The following is a 22,598-nucleotide window of genomic DNA, read 5'->3' on the forward strand; positions in this document are numbered from 1 at the left end:
CACCTCCTTTCCGGCCCCAGGCTTTTTACTGTCTCCATCCCGGCTGCCTTTGCGTGAGCAAAATGGCAGTCCCCGTGCCGCGGGGTTTGTCTTGCTTATCCAGGGCTTTAGGATGGTGGTCTCGGCAGGTGGGTAGGGACGCGGTAGATAGGAGTCTAGGGGCTGGAGGGGAACAGAGTGGTGGGAAATACTCGCTTTGCAGTTGTCCTTGGTGAACTTGGACGTTACAGGTCGTACCTAGGCTAGGGAAGAGTTGAGGTAGATGAGACATAACTACTTAACTATGTGGCTGAGTGGGGAGAGCCTCGGTAGGGCCATGAGAGCGGGCAAGTTCTCGGGGATTAAGTTTCTCCGGTTTGGTCTGGGTCTGACTGGCCTGGGGGTGTTAAAGGGGAAGAAGTAATGGTTGGAAGGTGGGTTCGCTTCCCGTTGATTTTTATAAATGTCCTTAATTGAACAGTAGCTGTAAAGAAGGGAATCTCGTACCTGCCTGAACAAACCTCATGGTCAGAGAGGAAAGAGACCTGGCCTTTGAAGAGCTTATTGATCAGTTGGGAGCTAGAACGACAGAATAAAGTTTACATTGAGGCTCCCAATAGAATGAGCAGAATGGAATCTGAGTAAATGTAGAGGAGATGCCAAGAAAAGGACTTTTCTTCTGCTCATTTCAGTATTGGGTTGATATTTAAGTTCCCCATCAGACTGAGCGTTCTTTGAAAGCAGAAGCCTTGCTTTCATCAACTCTGCATCTCTAGGAGTTGGCACAGTCCTATACTATGGAAAGTACTAAATAAAGGAAAGCCTTTAGTAAACGTTGAATGGTGTTAGTAAAAGTTGCTTACTGGCTTTTAGTAAGAGACACCCATAATTGTTAAGATAGTTGTGCATTTTCCCCCGTGATATGTGGCTTTGTAATTGTTCCTAGGTTAGTCTTTGGATGTGCCCATTCTATCTTTGCTTACAGTTTGTACAAGATTGATTTTTTTCCAGGTTACCTAACCTTTTTCTGCCATCCTCCAGCCAGTCCTGGTGACTCAGTCCCCAGCAGTATTTCCAGTGAGAACTAAAAAACGTTTCACACCCCCCACTTATCAACCCAAATATAAATCAGAAAAGGAGTTTGTAGAATACGCCCGGAAAGCAGGACTGGTCATTCCTCCAGAACATTTGGAGCGTCCCATACATCTGGCCTGTACAGGTGAGACATGGTATTTCTGAGACCCTGACCCAATCCCCTTCTGTCAGAGATCTTCTTGGAAAGTGGAATGATTTGGAGTATGAATGATAGCATTTAATTAACTACAAAATCGGTTCAGTCTCAATAATTTGTATACGTTATATTTCACGAAGTCATCTTTGATCTTGTTTTCACACCATGCCTAGAAGACCAGGGTAAAATTTCTCCATTTTGTACAAGAAGAAGCTGAGGCTCTAAGAGAAGACTGAAATGATCTTATTCTACTTTTTCTAATGCAGCACGATTCCCTTTACATGGAAGTCTATTTTGTATCCAGGAGTCTTCCCAATTTTGTGTGACCTCAGGATGACTTTTTCTCAATCTTTCAATGCTTTTTTCGTTTTCTCCTCTCTTTACAGCTGGTATCTTTGACGCCTATGTTCCTCCTGAGGGTGATGCCCGAGTGTCGTCTCTTTCTAAGGAAGGACTGGCACAGAGAGCTGAGCGATTGAAGAAGAATGTGGCATCACGATTATCGTAGGTGTCTGAGACAGCTGGGAGTCAGTATTAGAATAAAAATTTCTTGTTGCTGCTTAATCCAGAGAGCCCATCTTGGGTTAATTGCATTGGCCGTAGCTCCCTCGATAACTTGACAGTATATTCTTTCTCTGTAATAGAGCTAATGTATAATATGGGCATTCTGAATCGTAGGATCTCAGCCTTGATTGTTCGTTTTTCTCACATCATTTAGGAAGTTCACATTGAAGTTTGTAGGACACTTTCTTGATCACATATTTTAAAATTTAAAGTAATAATAAGAGACAGCATATTTTTATGAGAAATACCTTAGAGTTTAAACTTAAGAGAGGAAGAAAAGCCAAAAAGGCTTAAAAAGAGAGACGTGTTCTAGGGAGCTAACTGGGCTTTCGTTAAGGAGCAGGGCCAAAACTTTCTTTTTTTGTTGTTTTGTTTTGTTTGCGGTACGCGGGCCTCTCACCGCTGTGGCCCCTCCCTCTACGGAGCACAGGCTCTGGACGCGCAGGCTCAGCGGCCATGGTTCACGGGCCCAGCTGCTCCGCGGCACGTGGGATCCTCCTGGACCGGGGCACGCACCCGCGTCCCCCGCATCGGCAGGCGGACTCTCAACCACTGCGCCACCAGGGAAGCCCCCAAAACTTTTTTCTTAAAGAGACTTTCAGTATCTGTCACTCTAGCTCTAACTGTATCTAAATGATAGGTTCTTAGGGTCATATATAGATTTCTCTGCACAAGTGTACTGAGTCAGTGTTAATTCTTCATGTGGCCATAACCTATTTCTCTAAATACAGATCTCATCACATCAACTCTTCTGTCTCAGACTCCTTTGTGGCTCCCTGTTATCTGAAGAATAAAATCCAAATTCCTCCAGTGGAATTTAGGGCTTTTTATAATTTGGCTCTTGCCTTCCTCTCCACCATCATCGCCTTATTCCATTTTTCTCATCCTAAACTTTAACCTTTCCAAACTAATTGCCAGTTCCTTGAGAAATGTTGTGCTGTGTCTCTTTGCACATCCTTTCCTTTGCCTGAAAAATGTCTTTTTTTCTCAAGCATTGTGTCTGCTTTTTTTTTTTTTAATTAATTAATTTTTATTTTTGGCTGTTTTGGCTCTTCGTTGCTGTGCGCGGGCTTTCTCTAGTTGCGGTGAGCAGGGGCTACTCTTCGTTGCGGTGCGGGAGCTTCTCATTGTGGTTGCTTCTCTTGTTGCGGAGCACGGGCTCTAGGCGTGCAGACTTCAGTAGTTACGGCACGTGGGCTCAGTAGTTGCGGCGCACGGGCTTAGTTGCTCCATGGCATGTGGGATCTTCCTGGACCAGGGCTCGAACCCGTGTCCCCTCCATTGGCAGGTGGATTCTTAACCACTGTGCCACCAGGGAAGTCCCGCTTTTTTTTAATAATGAAACTCCCAATCCTTCCCTCCCCCACCCCCTTTGTCAACCACGAGTCTGTTCTCTATGTCTGTGAGTCTGTTTGTCTTTCATAGATATGTTTACTTGTGTGTTTTGTTTTTTGTTTTTTGTTTTTTGTTTTGGCTACACCACGCGGCATGTGGGATCTGAGTTTGCTGACCAGGGATCAAACCTGCGCCCCCTGCAGTGGGAGTGCAAAGTCTTAACCACTGGACCGCCAGGGAAGTCCCTGTGTTGTATTTTAGATTCCACATATAAGTGATATCATATGGTATTTGTCTTTCTCTTTCTGACTTACTTCGCTAAGTATGATAATCTCTAGGTCTGCTTTTAATCTCTGCTTTTAAGCCTTCTCTGACTCTTTTTGGAGCTGCCTTTGTTATAATTGTAACTGTATATATATTCTTACTACTTCTGATAAGTAGTGTGATGATTTCCTCTTACGTATTTCTCTCCTGGCCTAAGAGCTGTTTGGTGGAAGGATTCATGATGATAATGATGAACAGAACACAGGTGGTTTTATTATGGAGTTATTATCTAGAGGAGGAAACCAGTTATTAAATACTGATTGTACACAAATAATTACAGATATGGTGAAGTATGAGTGCTGTGGGAACATATGGCAGGGAAAGATAACTTGGTTTGGGAGTTAAAGGTAAGCTTCCCTAAGGAAATGACATTTAAAGCTGGGACCTAGGGCTTCCCTGGCGGCGCAGTGGTTGAGAGTCTGCCTGCCGATGCAGGGGACACGGGTTCGTGCCCCGGTCCGGGAAGGTCCCACATGCCGCAGAGTGGCTGGGCCCGTGAGCCATGGCCACGGAGTCTGCGTCCGGAGCCTGTGCTCCGCAACGGGAGAGTCCACAACAGTGAGAGGCCTGCGTACCGCAAAAAAAAAAAAAAAAAAAAAGCTGGGACCTAAAGGGTTGCTTGGAGTTAGCTGAATAGAGGGGTATAGTGAGGAATAGAATTCTAGGGAGACAAAACAGTACAAGCAAGGCTCTGAGGTGAAAAGTGCAAAGGAGTGGATTTTATCAAATGCTTTTTCTCTGATTGTTGAGATGATCATGTGATATTTGTCCTTTATTCTATTGATATGGTATATTGCATTAATTGATTTTTTTAGTGTTAAACCAATCCTACATTCCTGGGATAATTTCCACTGGGTTATGGTGTCCCCCATCCTCTTAATATAGTTATAGTAACACTTTGATTAGATCAGAATTCCCTGTTTACATTATAACTACGAAAATGCTATGACAGCAGAGTCATGCAGTACATTATTATTACATTTCCTTTCCTGCATAAAAGTTTTTTTTTTGGTGTCAAGTGTCTTTTTTTCTCATTTGCTTATGGAACCCCTGGTTGTGTTAATTTTCTCTTAGTACATAGAAAACATTAAGTATTTTATCAATCCCATCTTCAAGAAGGAAGCCCTCCTGGAGCCTTCTTACCTATTTCAGTCTGGATTGGTCACTCTTTAGGCTCACTGTACATCGTGGGATCTACTTTTATCATCATCCTGATACTCCTTTTGCCTTGCTCTTATATGTATTCCCTGTTTCGTGGATTTTACCTCTCTCTCTTTCATGGTTCATTCAGTTATTTTGGTGGCATACATTCCCCAGCAGCTTCCTGAGAGAGTGTGGATGGTAGATAAATGAGATCTTGCAAGGCTAAGGAAAATTCTTTTTTTTAGTCTCCCACTTCATTTATAATTTCCCAGGTATAGAATTCTGGGCTGGGAGTCATTTTTTTCTCAATTAAAAGCACTGCTCCATTGTCTTTCTAACTTCCTTTTTTTTTTTTTTAATATTTATTTGTTTATTTGGCTGTGCCAGGTATTAGTTGCAGCACGAGGGATCTTTGTTGCGGCATGCAGGATCTTTAGTTGCGGCATGTGGGCTCTTTTATTTTCAGCATACAGGCTCTTAGCTGCGGCATGCGGGACCTAGTTCCCCAACCAGAGATGGAACCCGGGCCCCCCCGCATTGGGAGCACAGAGTTTTAACCACTGGACCACCAGGGAAGTCCCGTTTTTCTAACTTCTAATGTTGCTAGTTAGAAGCCCAGTGTCTTTCTGACTCTTGAGCCTCTGTATGAAACCTGTTTTTTCTTTCTTAGTGCTTATAGGATGTTTTCTTCGATGCCAAAATTCTGAAATTTCACTATGAGAAGCTTTGGTCTTTATTTTTTGTTTTTATTTATTTTTTTAAATTTAAATTTTAATATTTGGCTGCATTGCGTCTTTGTTGCTGCGCGCTGGCTTTCTCTAGTTGCCGTGAGTGGGGACTACTCTTCGTTGTGGTGTGGGGGCTTCTCATTGGGGTGGCTTCTCTTGTTGTGGAGCATGGGCTCTAGGTGCGTGGGCTTCAGTAGTTGCAGCATTCGGGCTCAGTAGTTGCGGCACTTGGGCCCTAGAGTACGCGGGCTTCGGTAGTTGTGGCGCATGGGCCCTAGGGCACGCGGGCTTCAGTAGTTGTGGCGCGCAGGCTCAGTAGTTGTGGCGCATGGGCTTAGTTGTTCCGTGGCACGTGGGATCTTCCAGGACCAGGGATCGAACCTGTGTCCCCTGCATCGGCAGGTGGATTCTTTTGTTTGTTTGTTTTTTGTGGTACGCAGGCCTCTCACTGTTGTGGCCTCTCCCGTTGCGGAGCACAGGCTCCGGACGCGCAGACTTAGCAACCATGGCTCACGGACACAGCTGCTCCGCAGCATGTGGGATCCTCCCAGACTGGGGCACGAACCCGTGTCCCCTACATCGGCAGGTGGGCTCTCAACCACTGTGCCACCAGGGAAGCCCGGCAGGTGGATTCTTAACCACTACACCACCAGCAAGTCCCACCTTTGGCCTTTCTTTAGAATGATGGATTTAAGTGCGAGTTAGAAGGTTGAATTTACAGGACTTGGCACATTCAGAAAACAATTATTGAATAAATGGACAGACATTAATGGATGTAAAGTAAGCTGTAAGTTATGGAAATTGTGTGAAGTCTTCTTTAGAAATGATTCTCATGCTTAATTTTACAGAATCCGAAGGATAAGAGAAAGTGATCCTAATTTTAGAATAAAGGACTTCCCTGAAAAAGCCCAGGATATCTTCATTGAAGCTCACCTGTGTCTAAACAAGTACGTGAACTCCCTGTCTTATACCCATTATGTTCTCAGCAGCTATTATTCTAGGCACAGGTTTTTTTTTTTTCTTCAGGTAAGAGTTCTAGAGTGGGAGATGTTCCTCTGTGGGAAATAACTGGAGCCTGGAGCTGTCCTTGACTCCTCTCACTGCTTCTGGGAGTTTTCACCATTTGGTCTGGCTCAGCTCCACTGGCAAGTGTTGAGACTGTGCTGAACGGCTGCTATTTTCACCCGCCTGATCCCTAATTCATCCTGACCCTTTTTGTGTGTTTATCTTGTATATGTACATTTCCTTTCCTTAATTATTTTGAATAAGTTTCTTTTAAAAATTTCCAACTTTTTCTTGATTCAACCACGGGAGAAAAGTCAGGGCTGCTAGGTAGATGAAAAATCAACATGAGGGGCCTGGAATAATCTTAAGTGCTAGTCCTTGGACTGTTGCCCACATTCTTTGAACTATAGCTTGCTGTGGCTGGGCTTCAGATAGGATCCCAAACCTGTACTCTCAAATCCATTAATTATTTCTTTTTACTTTTATTTGTTTAAAAAAAGTTTTTAATTGTGAAATATTTCAAACATATAAAAAAATACCTTGCAAGGTAATAGATGTTTACATTTTGCCATATTTGCTTCTGAATGCCTAATTGAGGGAAGAGACAGGGATAAAGCATTATAGATACAGCTAAAGCCCCGTCTCCCCATTCTTTTCCTTCCTAGAAAGAACCACTATCTTCCCTATTACTCTCATGCACATTTTTATACTTGCACCACATGGACATGTGTATAAACAACGTACAGTATTGTTTAATGTGTTGTGAAAATTCACATGAAGGATGTATTTTTTTGAAACCTGCTCTGTTTATTGTTCAGTGTAGTTTTTTTCATAATTGATATTTTTTTCCTACCACATTATTTTTTGCATTCTAGTTACCATGATTTTTCTTTGTTTCTTTTTTTCCTTTCATTTGTGGTATTGATATAATTTCCTTCTAACTTTTTTATTCCTTCCACTTGTTTGGAACTATTACATCCTACTTCTGTTCTTACAATAGTTATTGTTAAAATGTTTAGCATGTATTGTTGACAATATCACAAGAAGCTTCAAACACTTGAATTTCAGTCACTGCCTCATACATCTCCTGTGTTATTGTTATTTAGTTTTTTTAGTCGTACCTTGTTGTTATTTCACTTGCATTTTTTATTTTTGTTTTTTTCTCCACTTCATGTTTTTATTTTCATTTTTTTGAAATATTCAATACATACATTTTTTTGATCACGCCATGTGGCATGACCAGGGATCAAACCCACACCCCCTGCAGTGGAAGCGTGGAGTCTTAACCACTGGACTGCCGGGGAATTCACCACTTCATTTTTTTTTTTTTTTTAATATTTATTTATTTATTTATTTGGCCGCTCTAGATCTTAGTTGCAGCATGCAGGATATTCGTCGCTGCACATGGGATCTTTATTTATTTATTTATTTTTTGAATTTTTGAGTTTTATTTATTTTTTTATACAGCAGGTTCTTATTAGTTATCTGTTTTATACATATTGGTATATATATGTCAATCCCAATCTCCCAATTCATCCCACTACCGCCACCCCCCCCGCCCCACTTTCCTCCCTTGGTGTCCATACATTTGTTCTCTACATCTGAGTGGGATATTTAGTTGCAGCATGCGGGATCTGACCAGGGATTGAACCTGGGCTCCCTGCGTTGGGAGCGTGGAGTCTTAAACACTGGACCACCAGGGAAGTCCCCCCACTTCATTTTTGTTTATTTATTTAAAATATTTATTTTATTTTTGGCTGCACTGGGTCTTAGTTGAGGCATGCGGGATCTTCGTTGTGGCATGCGGGATCTTTTGTTGCAGTGTGCAGGCTTCTCTAGTTGTGACTCACATGCTCAGTAGTTGCGACACAAGGGTTTAGTTGCCCCGCAGCATGTGGGATGTTAGTTCCCCGACTGGGAATCAAACCCACATCCCCTGCATTGGAAGGCGGATTCTTAACCACTGGACCACCAGGGAAGTCCCTCCCCCACTTCTTTTTTTTTGTTTTTTTTTGTTTTTGCGGTACGCCTCTCACTGTTGTGGCTTCTCCCATTGCGGAGCACAGGCTCTGGACGTGCAGGCTTAGCAGCCATGGTTCACTGGCCCAGCCGCTCCGCGGCATGTGGGATCTTCCTGGACTGGGGCACGAACCCGTGTCCCCTGCATTGGCAGGCGGACTCTCAACCACTGCGCCACCAGGGAAGCCCCCCCACTTCATTTTTAAAGGATGCTTTCTTTGGGTAGAGAATTCTAGGTTGGTTGGTAGCTTCTGTCAGCATTTTTTTTTTAATAAATTTATTTATTTACTTATTTTTTAGCTACGTTGGGTCTTCATTGCTGCGCGCGGGCTTTCTCTAGTTGTGGCGAGCGGTGGCTACTCTTCGTTGTAGTGCGCAGACTCCTCATCGCAGTGGCTTCTCTTGTTGTGGAGCACGGGCTCTAGGCTCGTGGGCTTAAGTAGTTGTGGCACGCGGGCTCAGAAGTTGTGGCTCACAGGCTCTAGAGCACAGACTCAGTAGTTGTGGCACACGGGCTTAGTTGATCTGCGGCATATGGGATCTTCCCAGCCCAGGGCTTGAACGAGTGTCCCCTGCATTGGCAGGTGGATTCTTAACCACTGTGCTACCAGGGAAGTCCCGACAGTTTTTCTTTTAGGACTTTAAATACATCATCCCACTGTCTTTTGGTCTCCATTGCTTCTGATAAGAAATCAACTATAATCTTTTTGAGGATCCCTTGTATGTGATGAGTCATTTCTCTTTTGCTGCTTTTAAGATTTTCTCTTTGTCTCAGTCTGGATTTCTTTGAGTTCATTCTGCTTGGAGTTTGTTGAGCTCCTTAGATGTGAATATTCAAGTCTTTTATCAAAATTGGGATGTTTTCAGCCATTCTTTCTTTTTTTAATAAATTTTTAAATTTAATTTATTTATTTGGCTGTGTTAGGGCTTCGTTGCTGCGTGTGGGCTTTCTCTAGTTGCAACTAGCGGGGGCTACTCTTCATTGCAGTGTGCGGGCTTATCATTGCGGTGGCTTCTCTCGTGGAGCACAGACTCTAGGTGTGTGGGCTTCAGTAGTTGTGGCATGTGGGCTCAGTAGTTGTGGCTCATGGGCTCTAGAGCACAGGCTCTAGTTGTGACACATGGGCTTAGTTGCTCCACGGCATGTGAGATCTTCCCGGACCAGGGCTCGAACTCATGTCCCCTGTATTGGCAGGCAGATACTCAACCACTGTGCCACCAGAGAAGCCCTCAGCCATTCTTTCCTTTTTTTTTTTTTTTTTTTTTGCGGTATGCGGGCCTCTCACTGTTGTAGCCTCTCCCGTTGCGGAGCACAGGCTCCGGACGCGCAGGCTCAGCGGCCATGGCTCACGGGCCCAGCTGCTCCATGGTATGCGGGATCCTCCCAGACCGGGGCACGAACCTGTGTCCCCTGCATCGGCAGGCGGACTCTCAACCACTGTGCCACCAGGGAAGCCCCCATTCTTTCTTTCTTTCTTTCTTTCTTTCTTTTTTTTAAAATTTAATTAATTAATTTTTATTTTTGGTTGAGTTGGGTCTTCGTTGCTGTGCGCGGGCTTTCTCTAGTTGCAGTGAGCGGGGCTACTGTTCGTTGCGGTGTGTGGGCTTCTCATTGTCGTGGCTTCTCTTGTTGAGGAGCACAGGCTCTAGGCGTGTGAGCTGCAGTAGTTGTGGCACGTGGGCTCAGTAGTTATGGCTTGCGGGCTCTAGAGCTCAGGCTCCGTAGTTGTGGCGCACGGGCTTAGTTGCTCCGCAGCATGTGGGATCTTCCCAGGCCGGGGCTCGAACCCGTGTCGCTTGCATTGGCAGGCAGATTCTTAACCACTGCGCCACCAGGGAAGCCCGGAAGCGTGGAGTCTTAACCATCAGACCACCAGGGAAGTCCCTTCAGCCATTATGTCTTCAAATGTGTTTTTCTGCCACCTCTGTCTTCTCCTCTGGGATTCCATGATATGTGTGTTGGTGCACTTGATGGTGTCCCGCAGGTCCGTCAGGCTCTGCTCATTTTTCTTTATTCTTTCTTCTTTTTGCTCCTTAGACTGGATAATTTCAGTTGTCATATCCTCAAATCAGCTGATCCTTTTCTGGCTGCTCAGATCTGCTGTTCAACCCCAGTAGTGAATTTTTAATTTCAGTCACTGTACTCTGCAACTCCAGAATTTGTTTGGTTCCTTTTCATAATTTCTGTCTCTTTATTGATGTTCTTTTTTTTTTTTTTTTTTGAATCTTTGAATTTTATTCTTTTATACAGCAGGTTCTTATTAGTTATTCATTTTATACATATTAGTGTCTATATGTCAATCCCAATCTCCCAGTTCATCACACTACCACCCTCCCCACCACGCCACTTTCCCCCCTTGGTGTCCATACGTTTGTTCTCTATGTCTGTGTCTCAATTTCTGCCCTGCAAACCAGTTATCTGTACCATTTTTCTAGGTTCCACATATATGCGTTAATATATGATATTTGTTTTTCTCTTTCTGACTTCACTCTGTATGACAGTGTCTACATTCATCCACGTCTCTACAAATGACCTGATTTTGTTCCTTTTTACGGCTAATACTCCATTGTATATATGTACCACATCTTCTTTATCCATTCGTCTGTCGTTGGGCATTTAGGTTGCTTCCATGACCTGGCTATTGTAAATAGTGCTGCAGTGAACATTGGGGTGCATGTGTCTTTTTGAATTATGGTTTTCTCTGGGTATGTGCCCAGTAGTGGGATTGCTGGGTCATATGGTAATTCTATTTTTAGTTTTTTTTTTTTTTTTTTTTTTTTTTGCGGTATGCGGGCCTCTCACTGTTGTGGCCTCCCCCGTTGCGGAGCACAGGCTCCGGACGCGCAGGCTCCGGACGCGCAGGCTCAGCGGCCATGGCTCACGGGCCCAGCCGCCCCGCGGCATATGGGATCCTCCCAGACCGGGGCACGAACCCGCATCCCCTGCATCGGCAGGCGGACTCTCAACCACTTGCGCCACCAGGGAGGCCCTATTTTTAGTTTTTTAAGGAACCTCCATACTGTTCTCCATAGTGGCTGTATCAGTTTACATTCCCACCAACAGTGCAAGAGGGTTCCCTTTTCTCCACACCCTCTCCAGCATTTGTTGTTTGTAGATTTTCCGATGATGCCCATTCTAACTGGTGTGAGGTGATACCTCATTGTAGTTTTGATTTGCATTTCTCTAATAATTAGTGATGTTGAGCAGCTTTTCATGTGCTCCTTGGCCATCTGTATGTCTTCTTTGGAGAAATGTCTGTAGGTCTTCTGCCCGTTTTTGGATTGGGTTGTTTGTTTTTTTGATATTGAGCTGCATGAGCTGCTTGTAAATTTTGGAGATTAATCCTTTGTCAGTTGCTTCATTTGCAAATATATTCTCCCATTCTGAGGGTTGTCTTATCGTCTTGTTTATGGTTTCCTTTGCTCTGCAGAAGCTCTAAGTTTCTTTCAGTTCCGTTTGTTTATTTTTGTTTTTATTTCCATTTCTCTAGGAGGTGGGTCAAAAAGGATCTTGCTGTGATTTATGTCATGGAGTGTTCTGCCTATGTTTTCCTCTAAGAGTTTTATAGTGTCCAGTCTTACATTTAGATCTTTAATCCACTTTGAGTTTATTTTTGTGTATGGTGTTAGGGAGTGTTCTAATTTCATTCTTTTACATATAGCTGTCCAGTTTTCCCATCACCACTTATTGAAGAGACTGTCTTTTCTCCATTGTATATCCTTGCCTCCTTTGTCGTAGATTAGTTGACCATAGGTGCATGGTTTATCTCTGGGCTTTCTATCCTGTTCCATTGTTCTGTATCTCTGTTTTTATGCCAGTACCATATTGTCTTGATTACTGTAGCTTTGTAGTATAGTCTGAGGTCAGGGAGTCATCAGTGCCTTATGGTTTTCGGCATACAGGTCTTTTGTCTTCCTAGGTAGGTTTATTTCTAAGTATTTTGTTCTTTTTGTTGCAATGGTAAATGGGAGTGTTTCCTTAATTTCTCTTTCAGATTTTTCATCATTAGTGTATAGGAATGCAAGAGACTTCTGTGCATTAATTTTGTATCCTGCAACTTTACCAAATTCATTGATTAGCTCTAGTAGTTTTCTGGTCACATCTTTAGGATTCTCTATGTATAGTATCATGTCATCTGCAAACAGTGACAGTTTTACTTCTTTTCCAATTTGGATTCCTTTTATTTCTTTTTTTTCTCTGATTGCTGTGGCTAAGACTTCCAAAACTATGTTGAATAATAGTGGTGAAAGTGGACATCCTTGTCTTGTTCCTGATCTTAGAGGAAATGCTTTCAGTTTTTCACCATTGAGAATGATGTTTGCTGTGGGTTTGTCGTATATGGCCTTTATTATGTTGAGGTGGGTTCCCTCTCTGCCCACTTTCTCTGGAGAGTTTTTATCATAAATGGGTGTTGAATTTTGTCAAAAGCTTTTTCTGCATCGATTGAGATGATCATATGGGTTTTATTCTTCAGTTTGTTAATATGGTGTATCACATTGATTGGTTTGCGTATATTGAAGAATCCTTGCATCCCTGGGATAAATCCCACTTGATCATGGTGTATGATCCTTTTAATGTGTTGTTGGATTCTGTTTGCTAGTATTTTGTTGAGGATATTTGCATCTATATTCGTCAGTGATATTGGTCTGTAATTTTATTTTTTTGTAGTATCTTTGTCTGGTTTTGGTATCAGGGTGATGGTGGCCTCATAGAATGAGTTTGGGAGTGTTCCTTCCTCTGCAATTTTTGGAAGAGTTTGAGAAGGATGGGTGTTAGCTCTTCTCTAAATGTTTGATAGAATTCACCTGTCAAGCCATCTGGTCCTGGACTTTGGTTTGTTGGAAGATTTTTAATCACAGTTTCAATTTCATTACTTGTGATTGGTCTGTTCATATTTTGATTTCTTCCTGGTTCAGTCTTGGAAGGTTATACCTTTCTAAGAATTTGTCCATTTCTTCCAGGTCGTCCATTTTATTGGCATAGAGTTGCTTGTAGTAGTCTCCTAGGATGCTTTGTATTTCTGTGGTGTCAGTTGTAACTTCTCCTTTTTCATGTCTAATTTTATTGATTTGAGTCCTCTCCCTCTTTTTCTTGATGAGTCTGGCTAATGGTTTATCAGTTTTGTTTATCTTCTCAAAGAACCAGGTTTTAGTTTTATTGATCTTTGCTATTGTTTTCTTTGTTTGTTTCATTTATTTCTGATCTGTTCTTTATGATTTCTTTCCTTCAGATAACTTTGGGTTTTGTTTGTTCTTCTTTCTCTAGTTCCTTTAGGTGTAAGGTTAGACTGTTTATTTCAGATTTTTCTTGTTTCTTGAGGTAGGCTTGTATCGCTGTAAACTTCCCTCTTAGAACGGCTTTTGCTGCATCCCGTAGGTTTTGGATCGTTGTGTTTTCATTGTCATTTGTCTCTAGGTATTTTTTGATTTCCTCTTTGATTTCCTCAGTGATTTCTTGGTTATTTAGTAACGTATTGTTTAACCTCCATGTGTTTGTGTTTTTTACGTTTTTTTGCCTGTAATTGATTTCTAATCTCATAGTGTTGTGGTCAGAAAAGATGCTTGATATGATTTCAGTTTTCTTAAATTTACTGAGGCTTGATTTGTGACCCAAGATGTGATCTATCCTGGAGAATGTTCCATGCACGGTTGAGAAGAAAGTGTATTCTGCTGTTTTTGGATGGGATGTCCTATAAATATCAACTAAATCTATCTGGTCTATTGTGTCATTTAAAGCTTGTGTTTCCTTATTAATTTTCTGTTTGGATGATCTGTCCATTGGTGTAAATGAGGTGTTAAAAGTCCCCCACTATTACTGTGTTACTGTTGATTTCCTCTTTTATAGCTGTTAGCAGTTGCCTTATGAGGTGCGCCTATGTTGGGTGCATATATATTTATAATTGTTATATCTTCCTCTTGGATTCATCCCTTGATCATTATGTAGTGTCCTTCCTTGTCTCTTTTAACATTCTTTACTTTAAAGTCTATTTTATCTGATATGAGTATTGCTACTCCAGCTTTCTTTTGATTTCCATTTGCATGGAATATCTTTTTCCATCCCCTCACTTTCAGTCTGTATGTGTCCCTAGGTCTGAAGTGGGTCTCTTGTAGACAGCATATATATAGGTCTTGTTTTTGTATCCATTCAGTGAGCCTTTGTCTTTTGGCTGGAGCATTTAATCCAGTCACATTTCAGGTAATTATCAATATGTATGTTCCTATTACCATTTTCTTAATTGTTTTGGGTTTGTTTTTGTAGGTCCTTTTCTTCTCTTGTGTTTCCCACTTAGAGAAGTTCCTTTAGCATTTGTTGTAGAGCTGGTTTGGTGGTGCTAAATTCTCTTAGCTTTTGCTTGTCTGTAAAGCTTTTGATTTCTCCATCAAATCTGAATGAGATCCTTGCCGGGTAGAGTAATCTTGGTTGTAGGTTCTTCCCTTTCATCACTTTAAATATGTCATGCCACTCCCTTCTGACTTGTAGAGTTTCTGCTGAGAAACCTTATGGGAGTTCCCTTGTATGTTATTTGTCGTTTTTCCCTTGCTGCTTTCAATAATTTTTCTTTGTCTTTAATTTTTGCCAATTTTTTTTTTTTTTTAATTTTTGCCAGTTTGATTACTGTGTGTCTCAGTGTGTTTCTACTTGGGTTTATCCTGTATGGGACTCGCTGTGCTTCCTGGACTTGGGTGGCTATTTCCTTTTCCATGTTAGGAAAGTTTTCGACTATAATCTCTTCAAATATTTTCTTGGGTGCTTCCTCTGTCTCTTCTCCTTCTGAGACCCCTGTAATGTGAATGTTGTTGTGTTTAATGTTGTCCCAGAGGTCTCTTAGGCTGTCTTCATTTCTTTTCATTCTTTTTTCTATATTCTGTTCTGCAGCAGTGAATTCTACCATTCTGTCTTCCAGGTCACTTATCTGTTCTTCTGCCTCAGTTAATCTGCTATTGATTCCTTCTAGTGTAGTTTTCATTTCAGTTATTGTATTGTCATCTTTGTTTGTTTGTTCTTTAACTCTTCTAGGTCTTTATTAAACATTTCTTGCATCTTCTTGATCTTTGCTTCCATTCTTTTTCTGAGGTCCTGGATCATCTTCACTATCGTTATTCTGAATTCTTTTTCTGGAAGGTTGCCTATCTGCACTTCATTTAGTTGTTTTTCTGGGGTTTTATCTTGTTCCTTCATCTGGTACATAGCCCTCTGCCTTTTCATCTTGTCTGTCTTTCTGTGAATGTGGTTTTTATTCCACAGGCGGCAGGATTGTAGTTCTTCTTGCTTCTGCTGTCTGCCCTCTGGTGGATCTATTGATGTTCTTATTTCATACATTGTTTTCTGATTTCCTTTAGTTCTTTGTCCATGGTTACCTTTATCTCAGTGAACATAAGTAGAATAGTTGATTTAACGTCTTTGGCTAATAATTCCAGTGTCTGGGCTTTCTCAGGGATGGTTTCTGTCAAAAATTTTTTTCCTGTGGATGGGCCATACTTCCGTGTTCCTTTGTATACTTTGTAATTTTCTTGTTGAGAACTGGACGTTCTGAGCATTATTATGTGGTAACTCTGGAAATCAGATTCCTCTGCTTCTCAGGGATTGCTGAATTTGCTCATCAGTACCACTGCTATCCATTTGTGACTTTTCCAAACTAGTATTGCTAAGTGTGTATTCTTTGTTGTGGGTAGTCATTGAAGTTTCTGTTCCGTTATCTCTGCAATCAGCCAGTGACCTGACAAAGATTTCCTAAATTGTCTGGCTGAATAAAAACAAAACAGGTGTTCTTGGTCCTTTATCCCTTTAAATCTGTTGATGGGAAAAGCTGCTGCAGCCAGCAGGGCTGAAACCATGACATCATTTGCTCTGGTCTCTCTGCAATCCACCAGCCTGACCAAAATGTGCAACTCAAATTTTTGGAGCGAGGGGTCCCTACTGCCTGCCCTTGCGCCAGCCATCCACTCCAGGAACACAGGCTACTATCCCCACCAGTCATGGCAGGGCTGAGGGAAAGAGGAGGGTAGGTGGTTTGCACATGTTCTTAAACTCAAGATCACTGGCTTCTCCCTTCGTCAAGCACTTCCCTAGTTGTTATAGGTGTCCAGTCAACATCCAGAGTTCTGAAATTGTGGTTCTCGTTATTTTTTCTAATTTATCAGTTGTTTCAATGGAGGGACCCAACCCTAGTGCTTCCTCCTCTGTCATTTTGCTTGATGTCTGTGTCTGTTGATTTTGCTAGCTTCCAGATGTTTTGTAATGTTTCATTGTGAACTCATCTGCAATGGAGAGTTTTTCTTCTGAGGGAATTCCAGACAACCTAAGTTATGAATATGATCCCAGAGAGGTTTTTGGGGTGTTTCTGCCAGATACTCTAGGGATATCATTGGCCAGGTGTCAGGTTTTTTGGTTTTTTTTTTTTGCGGTACGTGGGCCTCTCACTGTTGCGGCCTCTCCCGCTGCGGAGCACAGGCTCCGGACGCGCAGGCTCAGTGGCCATGGCTCACGGGCCCAGCCGCTCCACGGCATGTTGGGATCCTCCCGGACCGGGGCACGAACCCATGTCCCCTGCATCGGCAGGCGGACTCTCAACCACTGCACCACCAGGGAAGCCCAGGTATCAGTTTTTATGTTAATTTCTTAGCTTAGGAATTCTTACATCATACAGATACTATAAATTCTGTGTCCACCTCTGGGTATAATATGGACTTAGGGCTTTAATTTTTGGGGGGACTTTTTTATATTTGTTTTTTAGATCCACCCCCCCACCAAGCCCTAGAGTGAGGGAAACTTTATATCTAGGTCGGTGGACTATTGTCTAGTTTCCCTTTCCTGCAGGTACAGGACTCTTTTTGAGGGTCATAGCTTTATGCAGGGATCTCAGTTCCAACTCCCTGTCCTTCCAGCATCCAAGGTTTTAGGAAAAGTCAAGCTCTAGCCATCAGATCCTATTTCTAGATCCCTAAGTCATCTCTGTGCTGTTGTGGTATCAGGTGGTATTCTTTCCATTCTGCTTTTAATTCCCTCTTCCTTTCTGGCATCTAAGGACTTACCTTCCTTTCTTGTGAACTAGGCTAGAGATTTTTAAATGTGTGTGTGTCTGTATGTATTATATTCTTTCCAACCTTTCTGGATGTTTATAAGTGGGAGCAGTTTCATATAAGCTTGGTCCATTATGTTGCCCAAAGCAGATGTCCTCCTTTTATTTTTCAGGGTAAGTTCTATTGCAAAATACTGAGTGAACTCACAAAATGGGGAATTTATTTCTACTGAAGATTTCTAGGCCAGGACAGTGACGAGGAAGAATTTAGTCTGAGGTGAGGTGGCAGGCGTGGTGGTTGTAGTAGCTGTCGCCACGCCTCAGTCTGGTCTAGTCTAGAGCTACAGTGGGGGAAATGACTCGGAATCTTTTTTGTTGAGAATAGAAGTGGAAGGGAAGCAGATAGACAGAACTAATCCATTACCCACTCTGGGATTAGAGACACAATTTTTCAAAGGGTGAAGACTTAAACTGCTCAGAAAGTATTAAATTGTGGGGAAAAGTCATGAATGTATATCTGAAGGAAACTAATCTGTGGTCTTCGGTTTATTTGAAGCCCTTCAGTTAGGAACCCTCCTAAAATCTTACATGTACAGGAGCAGGGGTTTTCAAACTATTTTCTTACTGTTACTGCATAGAATCAGCATAACTAGGTCACTCTGGCAGCAACAAAGATGGGGCGGGGGGCAGTTTTGTGTAGAAAAGACCAGAAAAAACAGATGGTTATCTTTTGGCTAGGTTCAAAGATGAATGTGTAAGAAATAAGGCTAAGCAGTTGGTATTGATGATGTGTCCATGGTAAGAGGAGATAAATTGAGCTTTTGATTGTTATTTGTGTTGGATTTTGTTCCAGCTTAGAACAAAAAAATCAGTCCCCACATCCCAGTGAGGGTTTCTTGCCCATCTCAAGGAGGTATAGTAATTTCAGAGAAATTTCTTTCTGCTCCTGAGATTCAAATATAACTTTACACTGCTCTTAGATCTCACGGTTTTCTGGCAAATCATGTTGTTTTTCATCTTTGGACTAGGACTAGGACTTAGTATATTATCTGGCTTATAGTAGGTGTGCAGAAAATGTCTATAAAAATGAAGGGAGTTGCTTTCCATTTTCAGGGCCATTTTCAGCTTTCATACACAGTATCATAAAAGCAGGAGTCAGTGATATATATCTCTTTCTTTTTTAGCTCAGACCATGACCGGCTTCATACCTTGGTAACTGAAAACTGTTTTCCGGTAGGTTCTTATCTTCCTTAGAACTGTGGGACCCCTGAGTAGACAGATTCTAGATATCACCTCTGATTTTCTTAAGGATCAGTTTTGAGAGTACAGGAAGTTTAAGGCAAAGCTGAAGTTCCATTATTTTTGGCTGAATGATAATGACTTGATATGGACTCTGGTAAAGGCCATGCAGTTGAAGAAAGAGGAAGTCCCTCAGCAAGCAGTGCTGAGACCACAGATCCTGAGGTGAGGGTGTGGTCACATTAGGCCAGCCCTGCACATACCTATAGTACAATAAAGGATTTAACCAGTGTTCATGAGGCTTACATTGTGTGATAACAGGGGTGCTAGGTACTCTGGGAGACCCCTAACAATGAGGACTTTGTGGTTCAGTTAGAGGTTCAAGAATAAGAACTTCAGTTTCTATCCGTTTTGCTTCATCTCCCCAGGGACAAGTATAGCTATCCTAGTCTTAGCAGGTTAGCCTTTATAAAAGGCTATAAAATTCCTATAAAATCCCACCTTTCATTGCCAAAAGGTGAGAGGAAAAAAAACAAACATGTGCAGTCAACAGAAATGCATGCAGTAATGAGCAGATTATGAAAGTGTGTAGGAGGGATAATGGTATATTAGGTAAGCTGGCAGTTTGGAGTGTGGTCTTCATTGATTTGGAGAAGGGTCCTCAAGGAGGTAGGTGGGTCTTGAGTTGTGATTTAGAAATGGAAAGAGAGTTGCTGTGAGGTGAGCTTGAGCAGCACCTTAAGGTGAGAGAAAATAAGCACCAGAGAGCATTTGATGGGAAGCGTTGCATGCTGACTGTGGTATTGCAGGAAGAGCAAGCATGGAAATAAGCACCAACTTCCCTACAGGGAGGGGAAAATCCAGTTGAACTATTCTCCTCTGCCCTCAGGACATGGTCTGGGACATCAAATACAAGACCGTCCGCTGGAACTTTGTAGAGTCTTTAGAGCCACCCCAGGTGGTGCAGGTTCGCTGTTCAAGTCTGCTGAACCAGGGCAACGCGTATGGCCAGGTCACCATCCGCATGCACACGCGGCAGGTAGAGGCACCAGTCTGCTTTCCTCCCAGCTTTCTTCACTCTGAGGTTGGGCACCTACCTCTGAGTTCTGGGTACAGCTGCCCGGGACTGTGAGCTCTAAGGAAGGGTTCACCATGGTCTTTCTTACCTTGTCACTGCACCCTTCCCACTGCTGGATGTTAGCTGTACTAAAACAGGTGTAGGGATATTCTTCCCCACCCTTCCTGGGCTCCCTCCCACCTCCTTCCACCACCCCACCCCCCCGCCCCCCAGTCAAAAACCCTCTAAGAGTCAAGTGTCAATGGTTGATCTGTTAGTCTAGATTCAGAATTAAACAACTCTGAGGACTAACCGACTGGATGTGCTTTCGTCCTTGCAGACTCTGGCTATCTATGATCGGTTTGGCCGGTTGATGTACGGACAGGAGGATGTGCCCAGGGATGTCCTGGAGTATGTTGTCTTTGAAAAGCATCTGGTGAATCCCTATGGGAGCTGGAGAATGCATGGCAAGATCATTCCCCCATGGGCACCCCCTAAGCAGCCTATCCTTAAGGTAAAGCAGCTTGCGTGGTTTAAGACATGGCATCCTAAGCCACTCCTGTTGGGCTCCACCTAGTGGACAGAGAGGGTGATGCACCACCAACCAGGAAGAGGAGTCCTCTTGTTGGCGGTGGGCACGGAGGTGGGCGTGGAGGCGGGCATGAATCTCTTAGGTCAGCCGTGGACTTGGATAGTAGGTAACTCAGTATCCTGCTCTTTCAGACGGTGATGATCCCTGGCCCCCAGCTGAAACCTTGGGAAGAGTATGAAGAGCCACGAGGAGAGGCCCATAAGCCTCAGCTAGCGTGATGGCAAAAGCGACTCCTCGGGTGAAGCGTGGGTGGTGATGTGGCTGGACGCTGTGAAGCCTGGGAGTCTGGGAGCTGCGAAGTCGTCCATTCTCTTCACGCTGTAGGAAGAGCTGCCTTTGTTCTCTCTTGCCCTGCAGTCCCATCCTCAGTAAGCACTGCTGATGGTCGGGCCCTAGTGGGTTGGCCCTGTGCACAGCAGTGGGCCTACTTCTTTTTTTAATCTTATATCTAGCTTCTGACTCCAGATGAAAAACGGTCTGTTTCAGAGAACATCTGATACCAGCTTTTCCGGCAGCAAGAACTGTCAGGAGCAAACTGGCAGAACTTTCTAATTACGGGGCAGGATCAGAGTTTGAAATAAAACACTATCCGGTATTGGACAAATGTGGTGGGTTCTGTGTATTTCTCCTGGCTCAGGACGGAAGTAGACCAGCCTTCAGAGGGCAGAAGTGGAAGTTATCTTAATTGTGAGTGATGTGACTTACAGGAAATCCAGACTTGGGAAAAAGAATTAGTGTTTATAAAAGTGGTGTCATTGAAGAGGGTCTTTTCGCATACATGGACTCACTGAACCAATAGTTGTATTTCATAGATGAATGTAAATCCAAAGAAACCATTTCGCCCTCAGCCTTTGGATTTTGTTCTTAATTATCAGCTGCATCCTGGTGTGATCCCAGGAAGCTAACGAGGAGGAAGGGGCCATGGTAGTGTGGATACATTTGGGAAATCCATCAGTACGACTTAGTTCCCTGATTTCTAGCACCTTTTGGAGATGGTGACTCTTTTTCCAGCCCGAATTTGGACGCAAAGATACCAGAATATGGGCCTATGTAGAGTGAAACAGCCCAGCCCCTTCTTTTTCCTTAGCTCCAGCTGGAGGAGGATGTGGGACTTCTCATGCTCATGTCCTGGGTCATCTGAGGTATGACAAGGGAAATCACTGTCCCAGCAGCAAGCTTGGTTTATAGTACTATTACTTTGGTCAGCCCATGAGGGCTCCCCTTAAAAATCAGGACTTTAATTCTTGTGTTTCTGTTTTTCAAGTCTAGTATTTTCTTTTAAGGAGTTTATCACCTGGGTTAAGGATTCATCTGTTCTGACCTTGTCTTGAGAGTAGAGTCCAAAGAAACTGGAATCAGGTTGAGAATAACCTGACCCCTCAGTCTCTGTAAAGCTACCATTTCAGCAAAGCAGCAAACAGACCAGGCCTCGCTGGGGAAAACTGATGTTTGAATAACAGCTGCTGAGTGCTGACCATAGAAACAGGATGTGTAAAAGCTTCGGGAAGAGGCGGCACGAGTAGGTTAATCCACAGCAGCCACCCTCATCATGCTACTTAGTTTCAACCCTTTTGGCTTAAAATGTACATCAGTTTCCAGCATTGCTGCCCAAGTGAGGTTTGATCATATCCTATTTGCCTGAGCCCTGGATTAAGGCAGAATGAGAAGGGAAGTGCTTTGAGTAGGATCCACAGCTGGGGAGTATGCAGTAAGGGGAGGCAATCCTGGGAGGGTAGGGAAACAGAAACAAAGCACACTTAATGGCCAAATGACGTCTTGATTTCTCTGAATATATGAAAAAACAGTTTCAAATAAGCTGTTTCACCCCACTCCCCTATCTCTGTCTCAGGGGTCTCTAGATAATCCTAAATAGCAGCTAAGCCAGGGAGCCACCAGAGAGCCAGAGGATAAGTGCAATTTTCATTTCCCCTTGGGATCAAATCCAGCTGAGCAAATGGCCCAGATGTACAGGATTGGCTTGAAGGGCTGGGCAGAGACCATCTGCAGTGCCACCCATGTAGCTGGGCACTGGCTGAGAATTAGCCAGACAGTCCCATTGTCCTGAAGGCTGCCATGTGGCTACCTTGGGCTTTAGAGCAGGCATTGTTCTTTCCTCATCTATCTACTATTAATGTTTAGAAACATTGAAAACATAAAATCACCGTAATGAATAAGCTAGAAACAACTGCAGTAGTCAAGAAAAAGCATTCTTTGTTTTTTTCCGCATGGTTTATTTCACAACTGTGGTTAGAGGGACAACTTTTCTGTTCCCAGCTAGTCCAGACCCAGTGGGATTGTTCTGAGGTGCAGAATTTGCATTGGCTCGGAAGCTGTGAGGCTAACTAGCTAGAGCCCAGAAAAA

At 43.1% G+C, this 22,598-nt stretch overlaps 1 protein-coding gene across 2 annotated transcripts; it reads left to right on the forward strand.

Annotated features, from left to right (window-relative positions):
• Positions 1-21: 21 nt before the first annotated feature.
• Positions 22-20,840, forward strand: MRPL45 (mitochondrial ribosomal protein L45). 2 transcript variants are annotated; one of them, XM_060081404.1, is made up of 8 exons: positions 22-128; positions 1,021-1,198; positions 1,597-1,714; positions 6,153-6,251; positions 18,533-18,581; positions 19,477-19,626; positions 19,985-20,158; positions 20,368-20,840. In XM_060081404.1, the coding sequence occupies exons 1-8, from the start codon at positions 63-65 to the stop codon at positions 20,452-20,454; spliced, it is 921 nt and encodes a 306-aa protein (XP_059937387.1). In that variant the 5' UTR covers positions 22-62; the 3' UTR covers positions 20,455-20,840. The 2 variants fall into 2 exon arrangements, with proteins under 2 accessions (XP_059937387.1, XP_059937388.1); XM_060081405.1 differs by lacking the exon at positions 19,477-19,626 and having other exon boundaries at positions 23-128.
• Positions 20,841-22,598: the final 1,758 nt, after the last annotated feature.

This window comes from Mesoplodon densirostris, chromosome 18 (assembly GCF_025265405.1).
Source record: "Mesoplodon densirostris isolate mMesDen1 chromosome 18, mMesDen1 primary haplotype, whole genome shotgun sequence".
NCBI classification, from domain to species: Eukaryota; Metazoa; Chordata; class Mammalia; order Artiodactyla; family Ziphiidae; genus Mesoplodon; species Mesoplodon densirostris.

Bases quoted from the DNA above. Each gene is read 5' to 3' on its own strand.
- MRPL45 (XM_060081404.1), top strand. From the start codon at position 63: ATGGCAGTCCCCGTGCCGCGGGGTTTGTCTTGCTTATCCAGGGCTTTA. The intron at 1,715-6,152 runs GTAGGTGTCTGA...TTAATTTTACAG, and splicing joins AATGTGGCATCACGATTATC to AATCCGAAGGATAAGAGAAA. The intron at 18,582-19,476 runs GTAGGTTCTTAT...CTCTGCCCTCAG, and splicing joins TAACTGAAAACTGTTTTCCG to GACATGGTCTGGGACATCAA.